The 20,481-nt window shown below is 40.3% G+C and overlaps 1 protein-coding gene and 1 long non-coding RNA gene across 3 annotated transcripts in view; one reads left to right on the forward strand and one right to left on the reverse strand.

The window, feature by feature from the left end:
- Positions 1-2,323: 2,323 nt before the first annotated feature.
- Positions 2,324-20,481, reverse strand: part of LOC145458631 (uncharacterized) — a 70,264-nt gene continuing 52,106 nt past the window's right edge. For both annotated transcript variants that reach the window (XM_080337058.1, XM_080337059.1), the window contains 8 exons: positions 16,543-16,665; positions 13,714-13,863; positions 13,472-13,654; positions 8,310-8,498; positions 7,854-8,057; positions 5,630-5,839; positions 3,373-3,567; positions 2,324-2,632 (listed from right to left, as the gene is read on the reverse strand). In XM_080337058.1, coding sequence (XP_080193184.1) covers positions 2,430-2,632; positions 3,373-3,567; positions 5,630-5,839; positions 7,854-8,057; positions 8,310-8,498; positions 13,472-13,654; positions 13,714-13,863; positions 16,543-16,665 — 1,457 coding nt within the window. In that variant the 3' untranslated portion in view covers positions 2,324-2,429. The remainder of the gene's footprint in view (positions 2,633-3,372; positions 3,568-5,629; positions 5,840-7,853; positions 8,058-8,309; positions 8,499-13,471; positions 13,655-13,713; positions 13,864-16,542; positions 16,666-20,481) is intronic.
- On the forward strand, positions 2,631-3,567 carry LOC145458642 (uncharacterized). Its single transcript, XR_013921170.1, has 2 exons — positions 2,631-3,065; positions 3,147-3,567. It is a non-coding gene; the product is annotated as an uncharacterized LOC145458642 (long non-coding RNA).

A 20,481-nucleotide genomic window follows, 5' to 3' on the forward strand; every position in this document is an offset into this window, starting at 1 on the left:
GGTCCACAGAATGTATTTGGTCCCTACCAATTTTCGCGCAATCCTTCAGCTGTTTTCTAGTTTCTACTTCTAGTAAGAAAAATATACTTTCAAGTAATAAGATTCACTCAAGACAGCAAATTTAGATAATGTAAAAATATCATATTGTAGTAATACAACTACAGTGTTGAGTTTTCACTCTAGTCCCCATAAGCACCACGTCGGTGACCTTGCCAAATTCCGAGAAGGCGAAAAAGTGCAAACTCTGTTGGGCCGAATGGACAATGGACATTCAGTTATTCACAGATGCAAAAAAATACTGCAAATCCGTTTTACGTAAGTTATATTAGGAATATATATACAGGCTACAGAATGAATATAATTCAAATATCTGTGATACCACTGTATTACTTTTGACGCAAAAGGTCCCCGGCATTCAAAAAAACTGTTTGGTGATTGAAAAATGCTAAACCAAATTCCAACGTCAACGTTTATAGTGATATCAGATATATTCCAATGAAAAACAAAGGTATGAATTTGGTGGTAGCATTTTGGAATCATTTGGCAGGTATGGCCCGCAAGCTTTCTAGTAACGGATTGAATCCGGACAGCGATACCAGTTTAATTCGACACTCCTGCTGTTAAACTTTATTCAACAATCAACATTTTACCTGCTGCATTCGCGGACCAAGTCCTACCCATACGGATCAAATAAAAGCTTGTAATGTATGCTCATGCTGAATGCTCCTTGCTCACACTTAACCATAAAAACGACTATAGAAAGTATCGACACCCGCCATCAACAGCGCGACGTGTCTCTGGAGCCCTACGCAACAAGCGGGCTAAGGCAATCGATATCATAATAATCTGACATATCCAATGTAGACTACTTAGACGTAGCCTACATATCTCTATCAGCTGAAGGATATTGCGCGAAAATTGGTAGGGCCCTAATACATTCTGTGGACCCAGTTCTACCCTTACAAGTCAAGGAAAGGCAGGTGTGTGCTCGCTTATACCGAAACGCATAGAAAAAGTATCAACAGCACAGCGTTTCTCCGTGGCGCGGTTGCACATTGCTATTGCCGCGACGTCAGCTGATCCCACTCTCGCCGCTCGGCCGCATCCTTGCTCTTGAGCTAGTCTCTTGTTTCGCCAGACAGCATTGTTGCGTCACACTGCCAATCTACTCGACAATGAATAATTTGGGGCTGATTGTGGGGGTTCCAGGGCTGCGAGCGGGATAAAATTTATATTTTCGTAATCAGTGCAGAGTCAGCTTTCGATTGATACCCGATTCATCAAATTTTATGCTCGGCAAGCCGGTCAAATATCACCGTCAAATTGCCTGTAGCCAAATGGAAACTGTGACGTGATACAATTTCATTGAACCGTGCGATTTGCTTGTTTCGACACCATATAGGACACTATGGTTTGACAGTCTGTTAGCCGTAAATTTCGTCGAGATGATAATTTTTATTCTTAGTAAATCATACCCTTTAATCATAACACTCAACTGAATCTTGAAGCATGTATCTGGTTCCAAAATCCAATTCAGGCCTACGGTATGGATTCAAATTCAACGGCTGTCAGTTTCCGAAACAGCAAGCAAAGTAGCCTACATGGATCCTTTTCATTTGCATTAGTTTAGTCCAAGATTGATTTCCTCACCTATGACACACAGATGTTTAGTTGGTCCCCACAAGTAATACCCTACTTCTTGAATTAATTAAAACATGCTAGTTGTAATGATGTTATAATGCTATAATCAAAGCCATGTTGACGACTGTTTAGATAGGGTATGCCGAAGATCTTTCGTCTATGATGTCGCTTCTGATCGTATTAACTGTATCACAAATCTAATTGGAATCCATCAAATAAAGTATTGGTGTTGATGACGAGGTCAGTGCAACTGAGAGATTAAAATGCTGTGGCGCTTTGTCTCCGAGTAATTCTGCATTTCTAATCCGCCGAGTCAAGTCATTTCATGGCAATGAGTCTATTAGTCAATCCATCTCAAAACTGGCAGGAACCACATATAACATTCGTGTGGCTCCCGCGCCCTGATCTGTACAGATCCTAGTAATTCCAGGTTATTCGTATCTGACGACCGCGCAATAAAATTTCGAACAGTAGCATAATACATTATGATGTAAAATATCCAGCTGCAATACATTCATCAATGCTTGTTGGATCGAACTTAAATTTTCACGCCTGTCCTCAGTAATTCCTAAATCATCTCTTCGGAGTTTTAGAATAAAGTCTCAAGTTTTTTCAGATTTTAATTTCCTAAAACTTTTCCTGAGGAGCATCTGGTCGCGATAGAGATAAACGAAACGAACACTTGAATTTCCATATGGATGGTATAATTTGTGGGTACATTGATACTGTTTGCCAATATATGAAGAAGATATCTGTATCAATATTCAAAAGATAAGCAAAACGCAAAATTAATCGCAGCTGAAACTATCCAAAGCCGGCTTCCATTTATCTTTTCCCTTGCACGTTACAGTCTTCCTTATCTTTTTGTTCTTTTCACACGCCAACTCATATTTATCGCCTGGTTTGGCTGATATCTCTTCCGCTCTTTTGTTTTTTCTTACGAACACACCACTATTTAAATCCAAAGACGGAAACAGCAGACATCCAGACTCTGAAAAACCGAAAGTTAAATTGTCCGCCTGGCGTGTCATTTGGAAATATTTTGCAAGAGTCCCAGACGTGGTCAGTAACGAAATACTTCTACTTTTAAAAGTAGTTCAATTAGTTGTTGCCCACATGCACTATCTACTCAGGTGGTTATAAGTTTGGACTACCTGTAGTTCTACTAGCTAGACAGTTTTCATTTTTTTTGCCAGACGTGGTCTAGAATACTTTCTTATTTACTTACTTGGAAAGCGCTACTTGTACTTAGTAAAACTACCAAGTTTTGATTGAGAATAAATTTACGGCCTTACTTCTACTTCTATTTCAGTACCAACAATGGCCACTGTGACCACCTTTGTGGAGTCCAAATACTTTAATATGAGTATTTCTGTGGTCACGGTAGAATTAATATCATAAACCGAGCGCCAACGCCGAACGTGGTAGCCTGTATTATACCGCTATAACAGATTCATCACGAAGTTTATATGCGGAGGATTAGTTCAATACTTGTTGTTTGACAGTACTGGTAACAAATGTGATCCAGCAACGACTCTTGGTGATATGTCAAAAATTTGTCACCGAGGCCAGTCATCCTTACTATACTCAGTGATGATGACAACGAGGCGGGAGCAAAAGATCGCTACATGCTCCAGGAGGACATGTATCACAAAGGTAGCCAACCACTGATCTGTGGCGGTAACGTGACTTCCAGAAAAATCCTGACAAAGCGCACTGGAAAATACTTACCTTCACACTCCGATGGTTTACTTGACCAAGTTCCGTCTTCGCGACATGTTATGTATGACGCGCCAGTGAGATGATAGAACGGGTCGCATTTGAATGATATGCGGGTTCCCACGTCAAACGGAGCTTTGTTTTCAACAGGGTCCACAATCATTGTTCCATGAGTCGGAGCTTCTACGTCTTGGCATGCGGCCTCAACTAGAATATAGCAGTATATTTGTCTATTTTCAGAAATTGTATTCAGTATTACGCCCCCACCGTACTGTAAGGTACTTAGGGTTGCATTTAAAACAAACATGTTTTAAACAGTGTTTTAAAAAAAGGCCGTATCAAAAAAAAACAATATTTTTTTTTTCCGTTCTTAAAATTATGCCATAATTGTGTTAATACTGTCTTACGAACATGTTTTATGAGCCTACGGACAATTACCACCCGATATAGCCGACGTATATCGATATGGGATGGTTTGAACCCTCAAAAAAGTCGGTTCAACAATAATAGTACAGATATCTCGTCAAAGGAGCTAAATTTACCCTATATTTTCAATTGTCTGTGTCAATCCACTATGACGTCATAATTGAATATTGGTCACGTCATCGTTCAAAAATAAATTACAATAAAAAACATGTTTCAAATTAGGGCTCTGTTTTAAACATGTATGTTTTAAATGCGACCCTAGGTACACTATAAGATGAACAATATGGAGAAGTTATTGTGATGACGAAGAAGTTGAAATACGGCAGTTCCTGAAATTTTTATCAACAACTGTATGAAACGGGCAATTTTAAATAAAAAGTGCTTTAATAGGATGGTGTCCATACTTGGGGTTTGAAATACGATGTTGGAAATGCAGATGCTCGAGGCACGATTAATTTATTGTCAGCGTTTAAATAACTATAACGACAAAAGCAGGGCTTTGGAGCCGGAGCCCCGGAGCCGTGCATTTTCACCGGAGCTCTACATAAAATTCAGCCGAAGCCGGAGCTGGAGCCCGTTATTTGAGGAGTAGCTCCGGCTCCGACCTATTTCATAAGATGCTATTATATATGCAACAACCACATCTGCTGATTTATCATTATTGAACACCAGGCCTGAATTTTAATGCTCTGCACAGAATGGCATGGAGTAAATTGCGTTCTAGTGCAACTATGATGTTGTCGACAATTGACAAGTATTCAGTATGAAGTCACAAGCCGGCACGGCGGCACCTATATGTCTTTGTTGCTACATCGGATGTTACTGACGGCTGACGCAGACTCTAGATTACTATAGACAACTAACCTATTAGTAGATTAGTAATCTATACAGACCAGGAATGGCCAACCTTTTCGGCTAAAGGGGCACATGCAACGACGAACGAGTGCGCGGTCCACTAGACAAGCCACGCCAAGCGGGTAAAATTTTATAGTTTATAAATAAACTAGGTGAGTATTGCGGGTCTATTGTACACCACCCGCTAGGCTCAGTATGCAAGGACACGACTATTCGGCGTCTGGACACATCGATATCGAAGGTCTCCGATAATATGCGACAATCATTTTGTGCCTACATTTCACCGTCGACGATTTTTATGCGAGTGCAAACGCGAAAAGACTTTTATCCGCAATTGCGAATACAGTTAGACTCAATCGGGTAAATTAGACGTTTTTTTCATTTTCAGTAGGGGGTAGAGTACCAAGCAAGAAATCGCGTGACAATTAAACACGCGAAGCGTGAAGAAAAATTTCGCTACTATTTTAGTTTATTGTAATGTACGACGATCTACTGAAAATGTGACTGGACCCTGGATCTGCCAATGCGTCGGAACTGATATTTTAGTCATCAACATCCCAATTGTCGCAGCCAGAATTGTAATGCTTATGTTGTCGAAAATCGGATACCTCCTGGTATGTATTAATATGAACCAAGCTCGGCACCTTTCGCATGGCTCAATTTGTACCTTTTGACAAAACACGTTAACGAATTAGGATCGTTTTCACAACTACTTACTTGAGTAGATTTAAAGTCAGTCAATTCTACTTCTACTTGAAGTAGTTTTAGGTTGCTTATGTAATAAGTACTTCTACTCGAACTTGAGTAGATTCTTTCGTCGCTACTTCTACTTGAGTAGCTTTCTTGACTACTTTGACCACCTCTGGTCATGTGTTTATAATGGAAAACATATGTGAAGATATCAATTGTAGCATGCAAGAATAGTGTGCATAAGTATTTCCATACATGATTTGTGTAAAACAAACAGTGATTGCACTGACTTCCTTACCACATTTATTAGGCACAGAGGACGTCCACTTCCCTTCCTGACATCCCAAAATCAGAGTTATCCTTTCATTATCTTCTTTTTGACATTTCAGGATCAGAGAGTTTCCCGACTCCAACCTGACTGGCAAACTTCGAACCGGATTTACGTCATCGTAGAAAACTTCGAAAATATTCTTGTCGATTGTCTCCAGTCTGCACAGCTCTTTCTGAACTGCAGATATATTTTCAAACGTGAGAATATCGAAAAGTAGCAATGGGGAAAGTGCTGTCACAAATCAGTGCTTCAATATTTGATCAAAGTTGAACTGGGATATGTCAAAGATGTTTGTGTTTTAAAAAAAATAGGAATCTCATTCTCAAATCCACTTCACGAAATAAAGTGAAATATGCGAACGTAGGACCTGATGGTGTGTATTGCATAGGGTTACCATACGTCAGCCGAAAATGTCCCCGAGGACACCCAAATGTCCTCTTTTTTTGCAATTCGTCCTTCAGTATTGCTTTTACAGCCGGCGATTGCACGCGAAATGTTACTTCTCGACAGACGTCAGGGGTCTTTCGTGAGTCGAGTTTGGAAATTGCCTTTTTTTAGTAAACAGGATTTCATAATGACAAGACTTATGCCCGATATCATATATTTTGTGATTTGTAAGAAGTGCCCACTTTTTCCGGATCTCAAAACATGCTAAGCCTAATATTGCAGTAAATGACATCATTTAAGGTAGGCTAAACCGTGTTAATATCAAGTCTACGTCAGGGTATTCAAATCGTGACCCCAAAGCTTTGCAACCATTTTGTGAATAATGCCGATCTTAATTAATGTCATGATAATAGCACAATACGTCGAATTTAGAGCAGGTAACCAAGATCTCATTAGCTTGTCGTTTCGCGTCGATCTGCACGTGACCTGGTTTTGTTATAAATTGGCCTCCACAACTACGATTTGAATGGCCATTGTTACGTTCGAATGGTTAATTACAAAATCAGTCAGGGTTCCACAAATTGCGGTGTGATCTAATTGACTGGTACGGAAATGAGATCTTTGCCATCGCGATATAAGCGTTCGTTGTGAAGCTGATACAACTGTCTTTTAATTTTTCGTTAGAGCTGCCGTCATCCAATGTCATAGCCAGGATGATAACTTATGAGTAGGGCTATTTTTTTGACATGTCAAAAAAATTTTTTTAGCGTTAGGTCAAAAAATGTCAAAATTGTATACAAAGTCAAAATTTTTTTTGCAACCTGCATTTCGTTTGTATTGTAGATATTTGCACTGTGGGTGAACTTATCATTAATATTTTACTGCTTGTAGCCCAATTTATCGGCCTACCGTTGTAGACGGCCCATTGTGAATCATAAACGGACAAATAAAACAAATAGGTTGGCATGGTGTTATGCTCAACATACCGCAATATCCCAACTGAAGCAAGTCTGTGTGGGCAATGGGCATTGGTTTGAATATCAACAAGCGCGTGATGAAAAATTCTGATGTAGACAAAATTGTCATAATGAAGCAACACGGTGTGTCACCAGCCGTGTACTGTACACACAACTTCAGTGTTCCCAGACAACTGTTAATATTGAATGTTCATTCTCCATTCTTGGCCAGCGACTTACTAAGGACAAACACTTTCTACCCGAGAATGTATGAAAGTATCTTTCGTTTTACTACAACAAATTATAATTAGTTCTCCCATAATGCGTGGTGTAACTACTGGAATTCTTCATAGGTCCAGATTTAGTGAAAATAAAGCTTCGTAATGACAGATAGTTCCAACCAGAAATGAAGATAAGTAGTACGATTCTAAGATTTTGTGGGAAAACACCTAATTTACATAGGTGAGGTCAAAATTTGGCCAAAATTAAGTCTTTTAAGGTGAAAAATTCAAAATCCTTCGTTTTTTAGGTAAAAATAATCGCCCTGCTTATGAGGGGTGAATAATTTTTTTCTTGGGGGATTGTTTCCACAATAACATGACATCACACACTGATTGTGACCTAGATGACGTTACTGTGCCCAAGTCGAAATAATAGGGGGCAGTGGCTCCTTTAGTCCCCTTGACCGGTATGAGCTCGGTCCTTTTCCCACCTATTCCCCCTAAATTATAAAACATTCTCTATTTTGATGCTATGATCAACGAATTTAGAAAGGTTTCCTTTCGTCATTCATGAGTTACAGGTCCCTGGTCTATATTAATTTTCCGCACGTTTACACTGGAGCATACCGCAAAATATATTTGTTGTTCTGCTCCATTGCTTTTGATTACAGGAAATTTTTTCCTCCCCAACAATCGTTTCGCCATCCGCCACGCATCTAAGTTGAAACTCGCTCCCATCCAAAATCGACTCGGAGGTTTTAAACTTTGTTCCTCCCCAGATGTGGTACATTTCAACATGCTGCGGAATTTCTTCTAATCTGCACTCATGACCTGTCAATATAATGCCAGATACCCGAGTATAATCACTGTAAAAATATTTCTAATTAGAGAACCCACTATGAGATACATTGCTATAGGAAATTTCCAACCATCAAGTGGAATCGTCGTCGAACTATAGTTACGCCACTAACATACCATGTGTAAAATGGGAAAAAGCGGTCGTGGCACCTCGTATTCAAATCGACCAATCCCATCTCGGAGTAGTAGAGTTCGGACCATAAAGGCGAATGCGCTGTCGCTTACGTGTTTCACAATATTTCCCGGCGATGCCGATGTTACAGAAGCACACAAATCCGTCCGCATCGTCTGCATTTATGTTGCATCGTCCACCACCATGGCACGGATCCGGTTTGCATGGATTTTCGGTAGGGCTTTTCGTTGATTTTGCTGCGCCAGGTGACGCTGTGATACCTTCGGTAGTTGATCTAGTTACTGTTAAACGAGAAAATTAGTTGAAGTACCAATGTATACCAGAATGAACATGGAATTTTTCAAGTCCAATGATAACATTACTGAAATGTGTGGATTTCCACAATTTTGACTACATCATGAGACATTGTGAGATGATCAGTAGAGAACTGCTTCTACAGAGTACTCAAGTAGACTTCAAAGCCTACTTGTACGACTTACTCAACGGGCTATATTTTCCAACTACTTCCAGTTTTACTTAAGGATGTTTTAGACCAGTGGTTCCCAACCTTTTTTATACTCATCGCATCCTTATCAAGCTCGACACAAATTTATGCCCCCCCCAATATTTATGTATCTGAAAAAGTGGACATATATACGGGAATTTTATTCCCCTAACTCTGATCGCTGGTGAATTGACTAACAAAGGTCATTTTTCCGAGGTGCTCGGAAAATCGGTTTCCGCGTCTACTTTCCGTTGAGTTGACATTTTTTTAGTTAACTTTCGAGTTATATGCAGAATAAGCAGTATTCACATGCATTTTTGGCCGTGTTAATTAGAACTGGACGTTCTAATATTTTCGCCCCTTGTTTTTCAAAATCGCCCACTGGGGGCTATATCACCCATGGTGGGAACCACTGTTTTAGACAAAACTATACTTACAGTTGGACAGTTGTTTGGGGATGATAATGGAAGTTGATCATTCATTTTCGTAGTGTCATCAATCCTTATTGTCATATTTATCTTGCAGTGTCGAATGTAGCCACCTCTGATTGACTGTGGCATGTATGTACCCCCTCGACCAGCAGTAATTTACGGCATTACTTCTATTTCTATATTAGTGGCAACCAGACATGGGGTAATCGCGATTAGTAATCGTAATCGATTACGACGATTACAGCATTTTGAAGTAATCGTAATCGCAATCGATTACATTCGAAAAAAATCCGAAGTAATCGTAATCGTAATCGACTACTTCCCATATCTAATCGATTTTTTTGTGAAAGAACGATTACTTTTTGTTTGTACAAGGACTATGACATAAACTGAATATTCGTGAACAAGAATGAGATAATATACAACGTTAGCGATAGCACAAACGTCTGTTTTCAAACGCCACTACTCATTATTACGTCAGAAGTATTAGCTCCGCTCGTCATTGCATAGAAGTATCCACATATAGTAAACAGACATGCCATTAACATTGTAGTGTGATTGTAAGAACACCCCCGTGGTGTATATCAGGTTATCAATACACTACAGTAGCCCCTACCTCGCAGCAGGATATTGATCACCACTCTGCCTATAGTTTCAAATAGTAACTTATGTATTGATGTTTGGTTGTGCTTAGCTAAACGCAGTTTACCGTTGCTGCTTGGCGAGCAGCAGGCCTACGTACGAACGTGCACCTGACGAAGATTCGGAATTTTGTACTCGTCGAATAAAACATTGCAGTTTCCACAACGGAGCATTACAAAGAAACAGCTGCTGATATATATCATAACCGAGCCGTGCTTAGCCGTTTCTCGTGACAGCAGCTCGCAGTATAGCCTATGTTTCAAGTTGAAGGCAGAATTTGTACGTTCACTATATCTTATTCTCATATAACTACTTGAAACGGGCGTCAATCGTTATTTCACAGTTCGTTACCCAGCATTTGGACCTGTCGCCATACCCACCCGCTTATATACCCTGACATGTTAGCGAGGGTTGTAGCTAGAATCAGAACCAAAACAGCAATTCGTCCCCCAGTCCAACCGTTGGTCAATTTTCAAAACTGAATTTCGTCAATAATATTGGTAATTGCATTATATTACTATTCATTTATAACCTCTCTCTGCCTCGAGTGTCAGATTTACCTGTAGAGCTGGGGCACGTAATTCATAATTATAGCATCTGGTATGTGGTTATAATTACTTCATTGTATGTTGTTAATTCGCGACCTGCTCCAGTCTGTTGTATAATCAAAAGATATTGTACTTGCCCAAACGTAGCAGACTAAAAGAATATCTTTCGTGAGACGCACACACAAATTGTCATGGCTTTATTCCTTTGTGGATGCGCCGGGTGGCATTTGCATTGTGGGCCAAGATTGGAAGGACAGGGGTTATTAGTCACGCCCACCCAGCGCGGCTATTGACAATGGACGAATACCCTAAGTTTCGGCCAAGGTATTTCTTTGGTATCACATCTCGTGGAGTTGCGTGTTGGCCGAAACTGCATATCTCTTTCGGTGTGTTGTGGGATCGTGGCGCGGTAATGACCAGCTCCGAAATTCCTGTTTCCATAAAATAGCCTACGCATGTTTTTTCTTGAGGGGAAGAGGTATGCATTTTAAACCCAGCTATCTACTGGAGCACGGGTCACCAACCGTTTTGAAACAAAAACCTACTTCTTGTGTAGTGTGTACTGATTATTGCGACGACAGACGGGTTACCACTTACTCCCGCCGTTTATCCGTGCTCAGTTGGATTTCTTCACTTAGAGTAAGACAATCAGAGCACTGGGCCGGGTTTCCGCCCCTTACCAAGAACAAAAAACGCTCACTCGCCGGGACTCACACCAGCTCCTCCAGGCCCAGTTGCCTTGCTGCAGTGCGCGCTGAAGCGCCGATCTCCGCGTCGAGACTCGGCGATATTAGCTATAGATTCCCGTTGACCCGCCGCGTGGGCGAAGACGAGCAATGCCCCGAGCGATAGCGTTCGTATGTTCCTTGCGGTCGGCCGACCCATGTTCAACTGCGGCTCATATGAAACCAGCTTCAACTTTCAAATCTCTCATTTGGATATTTGCTAAAGCGACCGCGGGCGACTCATTTGGTCCGCGTTAGTGACCCCTGTACTAGAGACATTTGAATCACGAAGCTCGAAGAACATTTTCAAGAAATAATTAAATTCTCGAAAATACTCTATAATTTATGTTGGATTACGAAATACTTTTGAGTTCCCTTCGAGCACGCTCCCTACCCTATTAAGGAATTTGGGGTGCGGCAGGTAAAGACCTGGCAATAATGCAAATAGTTGGATGCGATAAATCATCCCCTATAATCAGGGTTGCCACCGACATAGACCCAAAAATAAGGACAGTCGAAAAATTAGATTAGCATGAAAAAGCGTTTTTGAACATACTTTGTATTTATAAGAACCGTGGTATATCACATTCCATACTATTCGCCAGAAACAATCAGCTCCAGCAACTCCTTGTTATTAGAAAGTGCTCACGACAGCTCAGGTCTAGGTTTACCTTTACTCAGGGCCGAAACAGCACTTCGTCAGCCCTCCACCCAAAAAATAAACGTTGGACTTGCCTCCCCCCCATATGGTGATAAACCAAACTTCTTCACCTCGTTGCGATTAGAGGCGTCAACCAAGATGGAAAAAGACCGTACACCATGTTTAGACAAAATCATTTTTGAGCGTATGGAGCAAGAACTCCAATAACAATGCTTGTAGTCCTGGTCCTGGCCGAATAAAACTTATTTGTGATACTGAAATCGGGGAATATATATTGCTTTGAACAATTGCGATGTGCAATCGTTGGTGAGGAATGATTGCTGGCGTTTGACAGAATGGAATGCCCAGGTAACGTCTGCAGCAGCAGCCTTGTCGTTTGTGGTCGTTGGTGCTCACTGCTCATTGACTTGTAGAAAAATTATTCATCGACTGGCTCTAATTAATCATTATGACACACTTCTTGTGTTTGGGGTATCAATGTAAGTTTAAATGGCGGTCTTCCCCATGGCCTCCAGGTTAATGTCACAATTGCAGATATTGCAATGTGCGAAACACTCGCCCTTAAAACTTCGCTAGATACCTTTGAATTATCTCTCATAATCGTCACGAAAAACGTTTTTACGCCTGCTCATTTTAACTAATCAGATTTAGCCTTATTAGTAGCTAAAACTATGTGCGCAAGTGCAATATAATTTAGAACAATGTATCAATGACTAATAGCTTTACTACTTTTTCATCACTGTGTCGACTGCACTGCGCCTTTTTTCACTACGCAATAAATGCTGCCTTCTCCACAGCTTGAGCTGATTCTGCTGTAGACCAAACAGCAGGAACCTGGTACTGCTGTTTACTGATAAAATGACGTCCGCTGTGGTAGCTTGGTACAGACGAAACCACTCACGGCCAGAGCTATCACCACTTAGAAGTCAAATCTTATGGTGTGTACGTCACGAGAGTTCCTTTCCTTTATGATGTCATGAAATCTCGACGCAAAAGCATAATTTGTGAATATTATGCAACATAGATACCAGAGGAAAACGGTCGAAGTTCTGTAGTGGTTGAAAATAAGACATAATAAGGACGCAAGTCAAAAATAAGGACATTTCTTAGAAGTAAGGACAGTTGAGTTTTCTAAGACGTGGCCCTTCAAAATAAGGACAAATCTTAGAAATAAGGACGATATGGCAACCCTGCCTATAATGTTGGGCAATTGGTATATTATGACGTAATAAGCAAATGACGCATGATGTATGAAGAGAGTTGATATCTCATTAAGCCTTTTCATCGCAATCCTTGTATTGTCTTCCAATACATCATTTAAGATTATAGTCCTAAGAAGCAAAACAAATGTAATCGTGAGTAATCGTGATTACTTTTCCAATGTAATCGTAATCGTAATCGACTAATTTCTGATTTTGCTGTAATCGTAATCGTAATCGCGTGATTCTGAAGTAATCGTAATCGCAATCGATTACATTCATGAAGTAATCACCCCATGTCTGGTGGCAACATTGACCACCTCTGGAGACATTCATATCCAATGAAGTTGTTGCAAGGCCTTCGATTTTACATCAGTCATATAATCAAAGTCACCAACCCAATGGGTGACATCGCCATCCTTAATAAACAACCGAATAAAGCTTACAGGGTTACAGACCTCTTCCTACCCAATCACCAACCAACCATAACTGATAGAAAAGTATGTTTCAAAAAAGATGTATCACATAGATTCAATTGTGCGTATGCTAATAAATCAAGCTTACTCATTTCACAATTGAATCCCTCGTACCCATCGCGACAATCACAACGGTATCCACTCTCATCTTGGAAAGATACAATGCACATCTCCCGGTCATTGCATGGATTTCCACTGCACGGACTTGAGGGAAAAGGTGTAGTGGTCGTAGGCTTTGGACTGATGATAACGTCCCCATCACCAGCAGAATCTAAGAATGCACAAATGGAACCACCGATATTTTCAGCAATAGAGCTGATCAAACTTCACCTTGATCGCATAATTCTCCAAACCAGCCAGGCTTACAGAAACAAACAAATCCCCTTCTCTGACTATTGTCAGGTTTACATTTCGCCCTGCCAAAGCATGGATCGCTTGTGCAAGGCCCCAAATCGCGTATATTCGGTGGCAGGGTAGGATCTAAGAAATAATAACATTGCACGCAAAGCGATTATGTCAAAACTTTGCAATGCAGGAACCCCAACAATTTTAAACTGATATTTTCTTACAAGCACCATTAGTTGTTGATTAGGGTTTGTCAAAAATAACATATTTTCCAAATTTTACTGGCTATTCAATAAATTGTTAGGTTGGCTACAAAACGCTGCACACCAAATTTGGGTCAATTCCAGCGTACAGAGGTGAAATTACTATAACTTAAACTACTGGCTTATTTCTATGCTCCCTCTCCTTTAGTCGTAATCTGGCGTTAGCCCTGTGTATGAGGAGTGAGAAATACAAGAGATTGAATTGTAAACGCGGACGTTGGAATTTGCGATTAGGGCTTGTCTGGAGGGTGGACACCTTTTGAGTCGAACGTGACACCGCATTGCAACCACATATATTTGTATTATATTTTTGTACAACTAAATATATTTTGCATGTAAAGTGCATATAGAGGTCTCGCATTGGCGTTTTCGCTTCTGCGAATACCTATGATCTTTGTTTAATTTTCCATAAAACCCTGAACTTAGTGTGGATTTATTGCCTTATCAAAATTGGGTTACAATGATACCGACTTGTTCCTAAGGGTAACTATAGAGTGAAACTTCAACACCGCAGTCGGGTGGTAATAGTGTGGCCTATGGACAATGGACATTAGGGTTGTCCATAATTTGGAAAATCTCAAAAAAGACGCGTATCCATGCCTCATTCTGTAGATTATTGATAAAAAACATCAATGAACCTGCAATAAGCTCACAGGAAAGTCGTTAACATTTGTCTAAATACGTTTGAAAGTAGCTGCCGTAGAGTGGGCGTGTTAGCGACCATAGAACGGCGAGAAGACTAGTAATAACGAAATCACGTCTCTTGATTGGTTAATCAGCAATGCTTGAATGGTCACGACCACAGCGGCTTGCTGATTATGTGCTTATACTAGTTCGAGAATTTCGTTAACGGCAATGATTCTGTAAGCGCATTGTACTTTGGTGATTTAATAATAAAATGAGACATCTGGTCATTGAATGTTTTAGTGTTAAAACTAGGTACCGATAGCTTTAGTGCAACAATAGCCTATTGCAGGCATGACAGAGGTGAAACAGCGAATGATTGTGAACTAATAGAAGTAAGTATAGATACCAGAAATAGCCTACATATCTGATATGCTTGCGATTACACCAAGTGGTCCTGTTTTCTGGGTGCAGGTAAGGTATATTAGATATCGCCGAACTGGTGCGGCATACCATGTGATATGGATTCTGGACACAATCCTGTATACTCAGAAGATATGTGGGCCAACCAGGTAGCTCAATTGGATTTCTGAAGAAGAGTGTAACTACCACACCGCTTCAATACATCCTTTTTGTGTCCATGTCTGGTTTGATTCAAGCATTAGTAGTGATGCAGCCGGTAATGATCTAAGATTCATTAACGACATGCTAAGCAATGCAAGCAAACTGTCTTTTTGCTGGTCCTACCAGCATAGTCTGTGCTTATCTTTAGACCTCTTTTCGCGGCATCATTGAGGACTTTGACAGCACTTGCGGGTATGATTCATTATTCTGCAATAATCTGACAAGTGCCAAGCATAAATGACAGATTCATCCAGCCCTTACAGCATTCAAGACTTCAATTATATACCACGACAACAGCCTAATAAGATCAGACAAAGTAGTGTCAATGTCAAGCTCTATATTTGTATTCAATGATGGTACATCCCCTCTGAAAATAGAAATTCGTTTGCCACTTGCATAAAAGCCTTTGCAATATTTTTCCGCTTGTTTTTGTGCTTTTCATCAATGAAATCAAGGCATACGGGCTACAACGGTTACCTTCACAATAAGCCATCCAGTCATGTATTTAAAGATATTGTGAAGCAGCTGTTCTGTTCTGAATTAATACTAAATCATTATTGGCGGACCAACCTATAATGCGCTTACAGAATCACCGCCGTTAGCCAACTCCTTGACCAGCTGATCAACAAGCCGCCAATGTCGTGATCATTGAAGCGTATCAGATTAGCTAATCAAACGCCGTGATTTCGTGATTACTAGTCTGCTTGCCGTTTTATGGTCGCCGACACGCCCACTCTACGGCAGCTACTTTCAAACGCATTTAGACAAATGCTAACGACTTTCCCGTGAGCTTATTGCAGGTTCATTGACGTTTTTTAACTATAATCTATAGAATGAGACATGGATACGCATAAATTTTGAGATTTTCCAAATTATGAACAACCCTAATGGACATGCTCGACATTTACTGTCTTGAGGGATTACCTGATGGAATTCTTTCCTACAAAAGATCTCAACATTTGTTACAAATGTGCTGGATAATGTAGGCACTAAGCATGTTTCAGTCTACTTAGAATTGCTCCGCGAGACGGATGAAATGGCCTGGCAGACCATATGTTTGACACCCCTGTTTTACAGGTTCGAATTTAGCCAAATTTGGCGTAGTTTTTTTTTCATCCAACCTATCGATTTTATCAAATAGCCAGTTAAATTTGAAAAAAGTTATTTTTGAACAATCCTACTGTTGACGCGTTAATTACACCCACAAACCCCAGAATGATTTCCAATAACGAATTGAGCCCAGCAGTAGAGTGAAATAGTTATAAAACAGCCAATTTTCTATCTATCTCGGCGCTGGACTTACCTGGTTCATTACAAGATGGTTCAACAGTTCCAAATGGACAGAGGCACTCGTATCCCCCTTGTATTTCGTTACAAATTCTTTTTCCTCTGCATGGCTCTCTTAAGCATGGGTTTCTTAACGTGGCTGTGAGGTAAAAGATGTAGATTGGTGAGCTGTGAACGATGATTATCATTGAAAAAACTAGTTAGTGAGAGGGAAATTCGTTTGGAGTCACCCTAGTGTGGTGTAGGCACACTGTTCAACAAACCGCGCAATGTTTTACGCTAGATGCCCTTCCTGCCGCAACTTTGCTCGTTTACCCAAGAATGTATCTGGTTTTGCTGGATTATGTGGCGACAAGTAGCCGGAATATTGGGTTTGGGCTGGTAATTATAGACTAGGGCAAATTTACCTATGCAGTTTAGAGGTTCTATGGGTGTGCGAGTGATACAACGGTCTCCCGCAAGTCGCATTCATAATTAGCTCTGTATATTCGTTACTCGATTAAGAATAAATAGTGACTCAATCTGTACTTCGATCATCTTGCCAAATGAAATGACTTGAATCATGCCTAATACTTCGATACTTCTATTTGACTTGATTCGAGTCACCTTCAATCGAGTGACTTGGCTTGACTAGAATTAAAAGGTCCATTGACTTTGGAGTTGAAAGTAATGACTTTTTCCTTACACTGTTATAGAGAGACAGTCCAACACAAATGAAGGAATGAACCAACCAACCGGTACTACAATAGAAGTGGCACAGGTAAACAATCAGTTTACAGATACATAAAAATTAATGTACTGAAAGAAACGTATTCAATCAAATCTGCAAATTTTGATTCCTTTTATATAAGAAAAAATTTGAAGGTCCTTCAATACCTACCTATCATATTATGCGGGTATTTGATTCTGAGAAATTTGTCATGCGAAGGATTAATTCCAATTTTGTTTTATTTTTGTAACGTTATTGCATGAATGATTTCATCAGTGGCCTGAATGTGCAAAGCCAAGGATATTTCCAGAAATAGACAGTAACGAAATACTTGAGTGTTTGCAAACTTACAGTACCTACTTCAGCCGTCATGTTTTCAGACTACTGCTACTTCTACTTCACCAATGATGGACCCAAACTGAGCACATAAGATCTTCCTCGCGATAGCATTTAGGCTATTTGAACTTTTCGGTTACGAAGCATCATCAGTATAAATATATTAGACAGCTATACTGTAATTCAGAGAAGCTGGGAGTGTTATGTGACAATGAATGAGTTGGAGTATTCAAATGTCTGGTTATAAACATAGCTGGAACCACTTGACCTTCAAACTAAGGTACGCGGGTGCTTCTCAAGAGGTACGCAAGTTTCAGCGTATCAGCTAATTTGTGAATTGAAATATAAGGTTTAATATGTGAGTAGTACTTGCTCTATTGAAAACTACGTTGCACATGTGAGCCAGGGATGCTTCGTGTCCCAAATTAGAAATACCTTTCTCTGGAGTAATAAACTGACGACGCAAACAATATACCGTAGTATAGTATAGTATAGTATATATAGTATATATACTGTATATAGTATATATACTATATATGGTATTGTATATAGTATAGTACCTCGGGATCGATTGTCATTTGCGGCGTTCCACATGAGGCAAGCCAGGAGAGATCAATACTCACCAAAAGCCAGGGCTGTAATGACTCGAGTCCAACTCGAGTCACGATTTTCTGATGACTAGACTTGACTCGAGTCATTTGCTCAAAATATGGAAATGACTCGACTTAAACTTGGGTCATTGGGCATGACTCGAACCAAGTCATATGACTCGAGACTCAGACGGCCAAGACTGATATTTCATTGTAATTTCGAAGATTAGTAAAGTAACCAATCCATTGGCATTTCGTCTATTGATACTGGTACTTGAGAATGCGACCAGAAACTGCTAAAAGTGAGGAAAATTAGTACATTATAAATGCGAACCATTCGATATCACGAAACAGAAAGTGGGTTTAACGGCACTTTAGCTTAAAACTGAGCAGTCAATACAATGACTTGGACTCGAGTCATAATACCACAACTCGGACCCGACCCTCTGATCGATGACTTGGACTCGGACTTGACTTGGTGGTGAATTGAAAATGATTCGACTTGACTCGAGTCAAAACTATAAAAAAGAGATTGACTTGTGACTCGGAGCCTTGTGACTTATTTACCACCCTGTTAAAAGCTGATAAATGTGACTTTGTCGCCGGTGTAAGAATATGTTCTAATCAAATTTACTTGATTCAAAAAGATTGTTGCGATTCGCTTGTTTTCCTAGTCCGGGATTTGTTAGTCATTTGTTAGTCAGAGTTCAGAAGAATCCATATCGGTTGGCCACAGGAAATCGTGCCTCCGCGGGAAACCGTTTATACGGCACCGATCTTGGTATATTAACCTTGTGGCCAAGCTTGAACACTGAACAGTAATGCCTATATCCCGGGCAAGTTCAATACAACAAGGTAGCATGGTGCTGCTACGACAGCATAGTATAAGTACTCGATTAGTAGTCACATAACATATTCGGCACTTCTTCGTTACTCCCCACACATCGAGAAAAATGATCCCCATGAAACAAATAAATATTTCCCATGAACATGTGAAAATTTATAAACGTCAAAATAAATTGTTTTTCGCGTTGGGATTAGGGCTGGGGAGACGGATGTTAGGGTTGGGGTGGGAGATATTAGGTCGGGCGGGGTGGGATATATTAGGGTTGGCGTGGAAGATATTAGGGTCGGGTGGGAGATAGGCTATTAGGGTTGTGGAAAAGGACATTAGGGTCAAGGTTGGGGTAGGTGGGTTAGGATTAAATTCGGAGTCGGGGTATCCCAAGATTAGGGTTGGGAGTATTTTATTCCTCACCCCCAACCCGAATCTTACGATACGCCCAACCTTAACCTTAGGACATCCTAACCCCAACCTTGACCCTAACCCACACTAATACCCCCTTCCCCGACCATAATATCTCCCGATCCTAATCTTGGGATATCCTAAACCCAGCCTTGACTCTAACCAACCCTTATAACCCCTTCCCCCAACCCTAATATCCCCTTTTCCAACCCTAATCTTGGGATATCCTAGACCAAGCCTTGACCATAACCCACTCCTTACCCCCTTCCCAATCCTAATCTTAGGGCAAGTTTTTGTTGCACTAAAAGCACGAGAAAGTTGCACTTAATTTTGACAAAAGTTGAACTAAAAAGTTGCATTTATAATTTTGTTGAATTAGTATGGTGTGAGATACTCAAAAGGTTCCGTTGTGTAACCTAGTTCCTGCAGAGCTGTCAAATTTGTTACTTAGCCATTTAATGGACATTCCAGCGAGACTACCAAAAATTATATTTTTTCACGGCACACAGCAAGAAAATCACGCATTGCGGGAATAATTTTCCCCAAAAAAGTCGAACAGCATAGCGATAACCCCCTCCCTTGAAACAAGTCAAATAACACACCGCAGAACCCCTAGGTCTGCGCACTTGACCCAAGGCGTTACAGAAAACTCAATCTTGGCTACTTTTACAAAATCAATAGCCTGAATAAGGTGACCCAGTGAAAATGTAATTTATGGAGGTCTCACCTGGGCATTCGTGAAAAGGGAAAGTATTTCAAATTTAAACGAAAGAATTATTAAAGTGATCTATTTAGGCTACATATTGTTCGGACACGGTCGTGCTTGGTAGGGGTAGTTGAACTTGTTGCTTGCAAGCCATTGTGTTATAGATAACACAGTGAGATGCAGCTAACCCATCTATAGCTCTTTGCAAATCAAAGAGAATAGAACCATACTAGCCACAGTTTTTAAATCACTCCTTTACATTTTGACTCAATATTTGATAAAAGTTGCAGTAATAATGGTGTGAAAAATAAAGAAAAGTTTGAAAAAGTTGCACTATAAAATCCCTTCAAACAGTCTAAAACATCAAA

This window comes from Botryllus schlosseri, chromosome 16 (genome assembly GCF_051294905.1).
Source record: "Botryllus schlosseri isolate E-star chromosome 16, Bs_hap1, whole genome shotgun sequence".
Taxonomy (NCBI): Eukaryota; Metazoa; Chordata; class Ascidiacea; order Stolidobranchia; family Styelidae; genus Botryllus; species Botryllus schlosseri.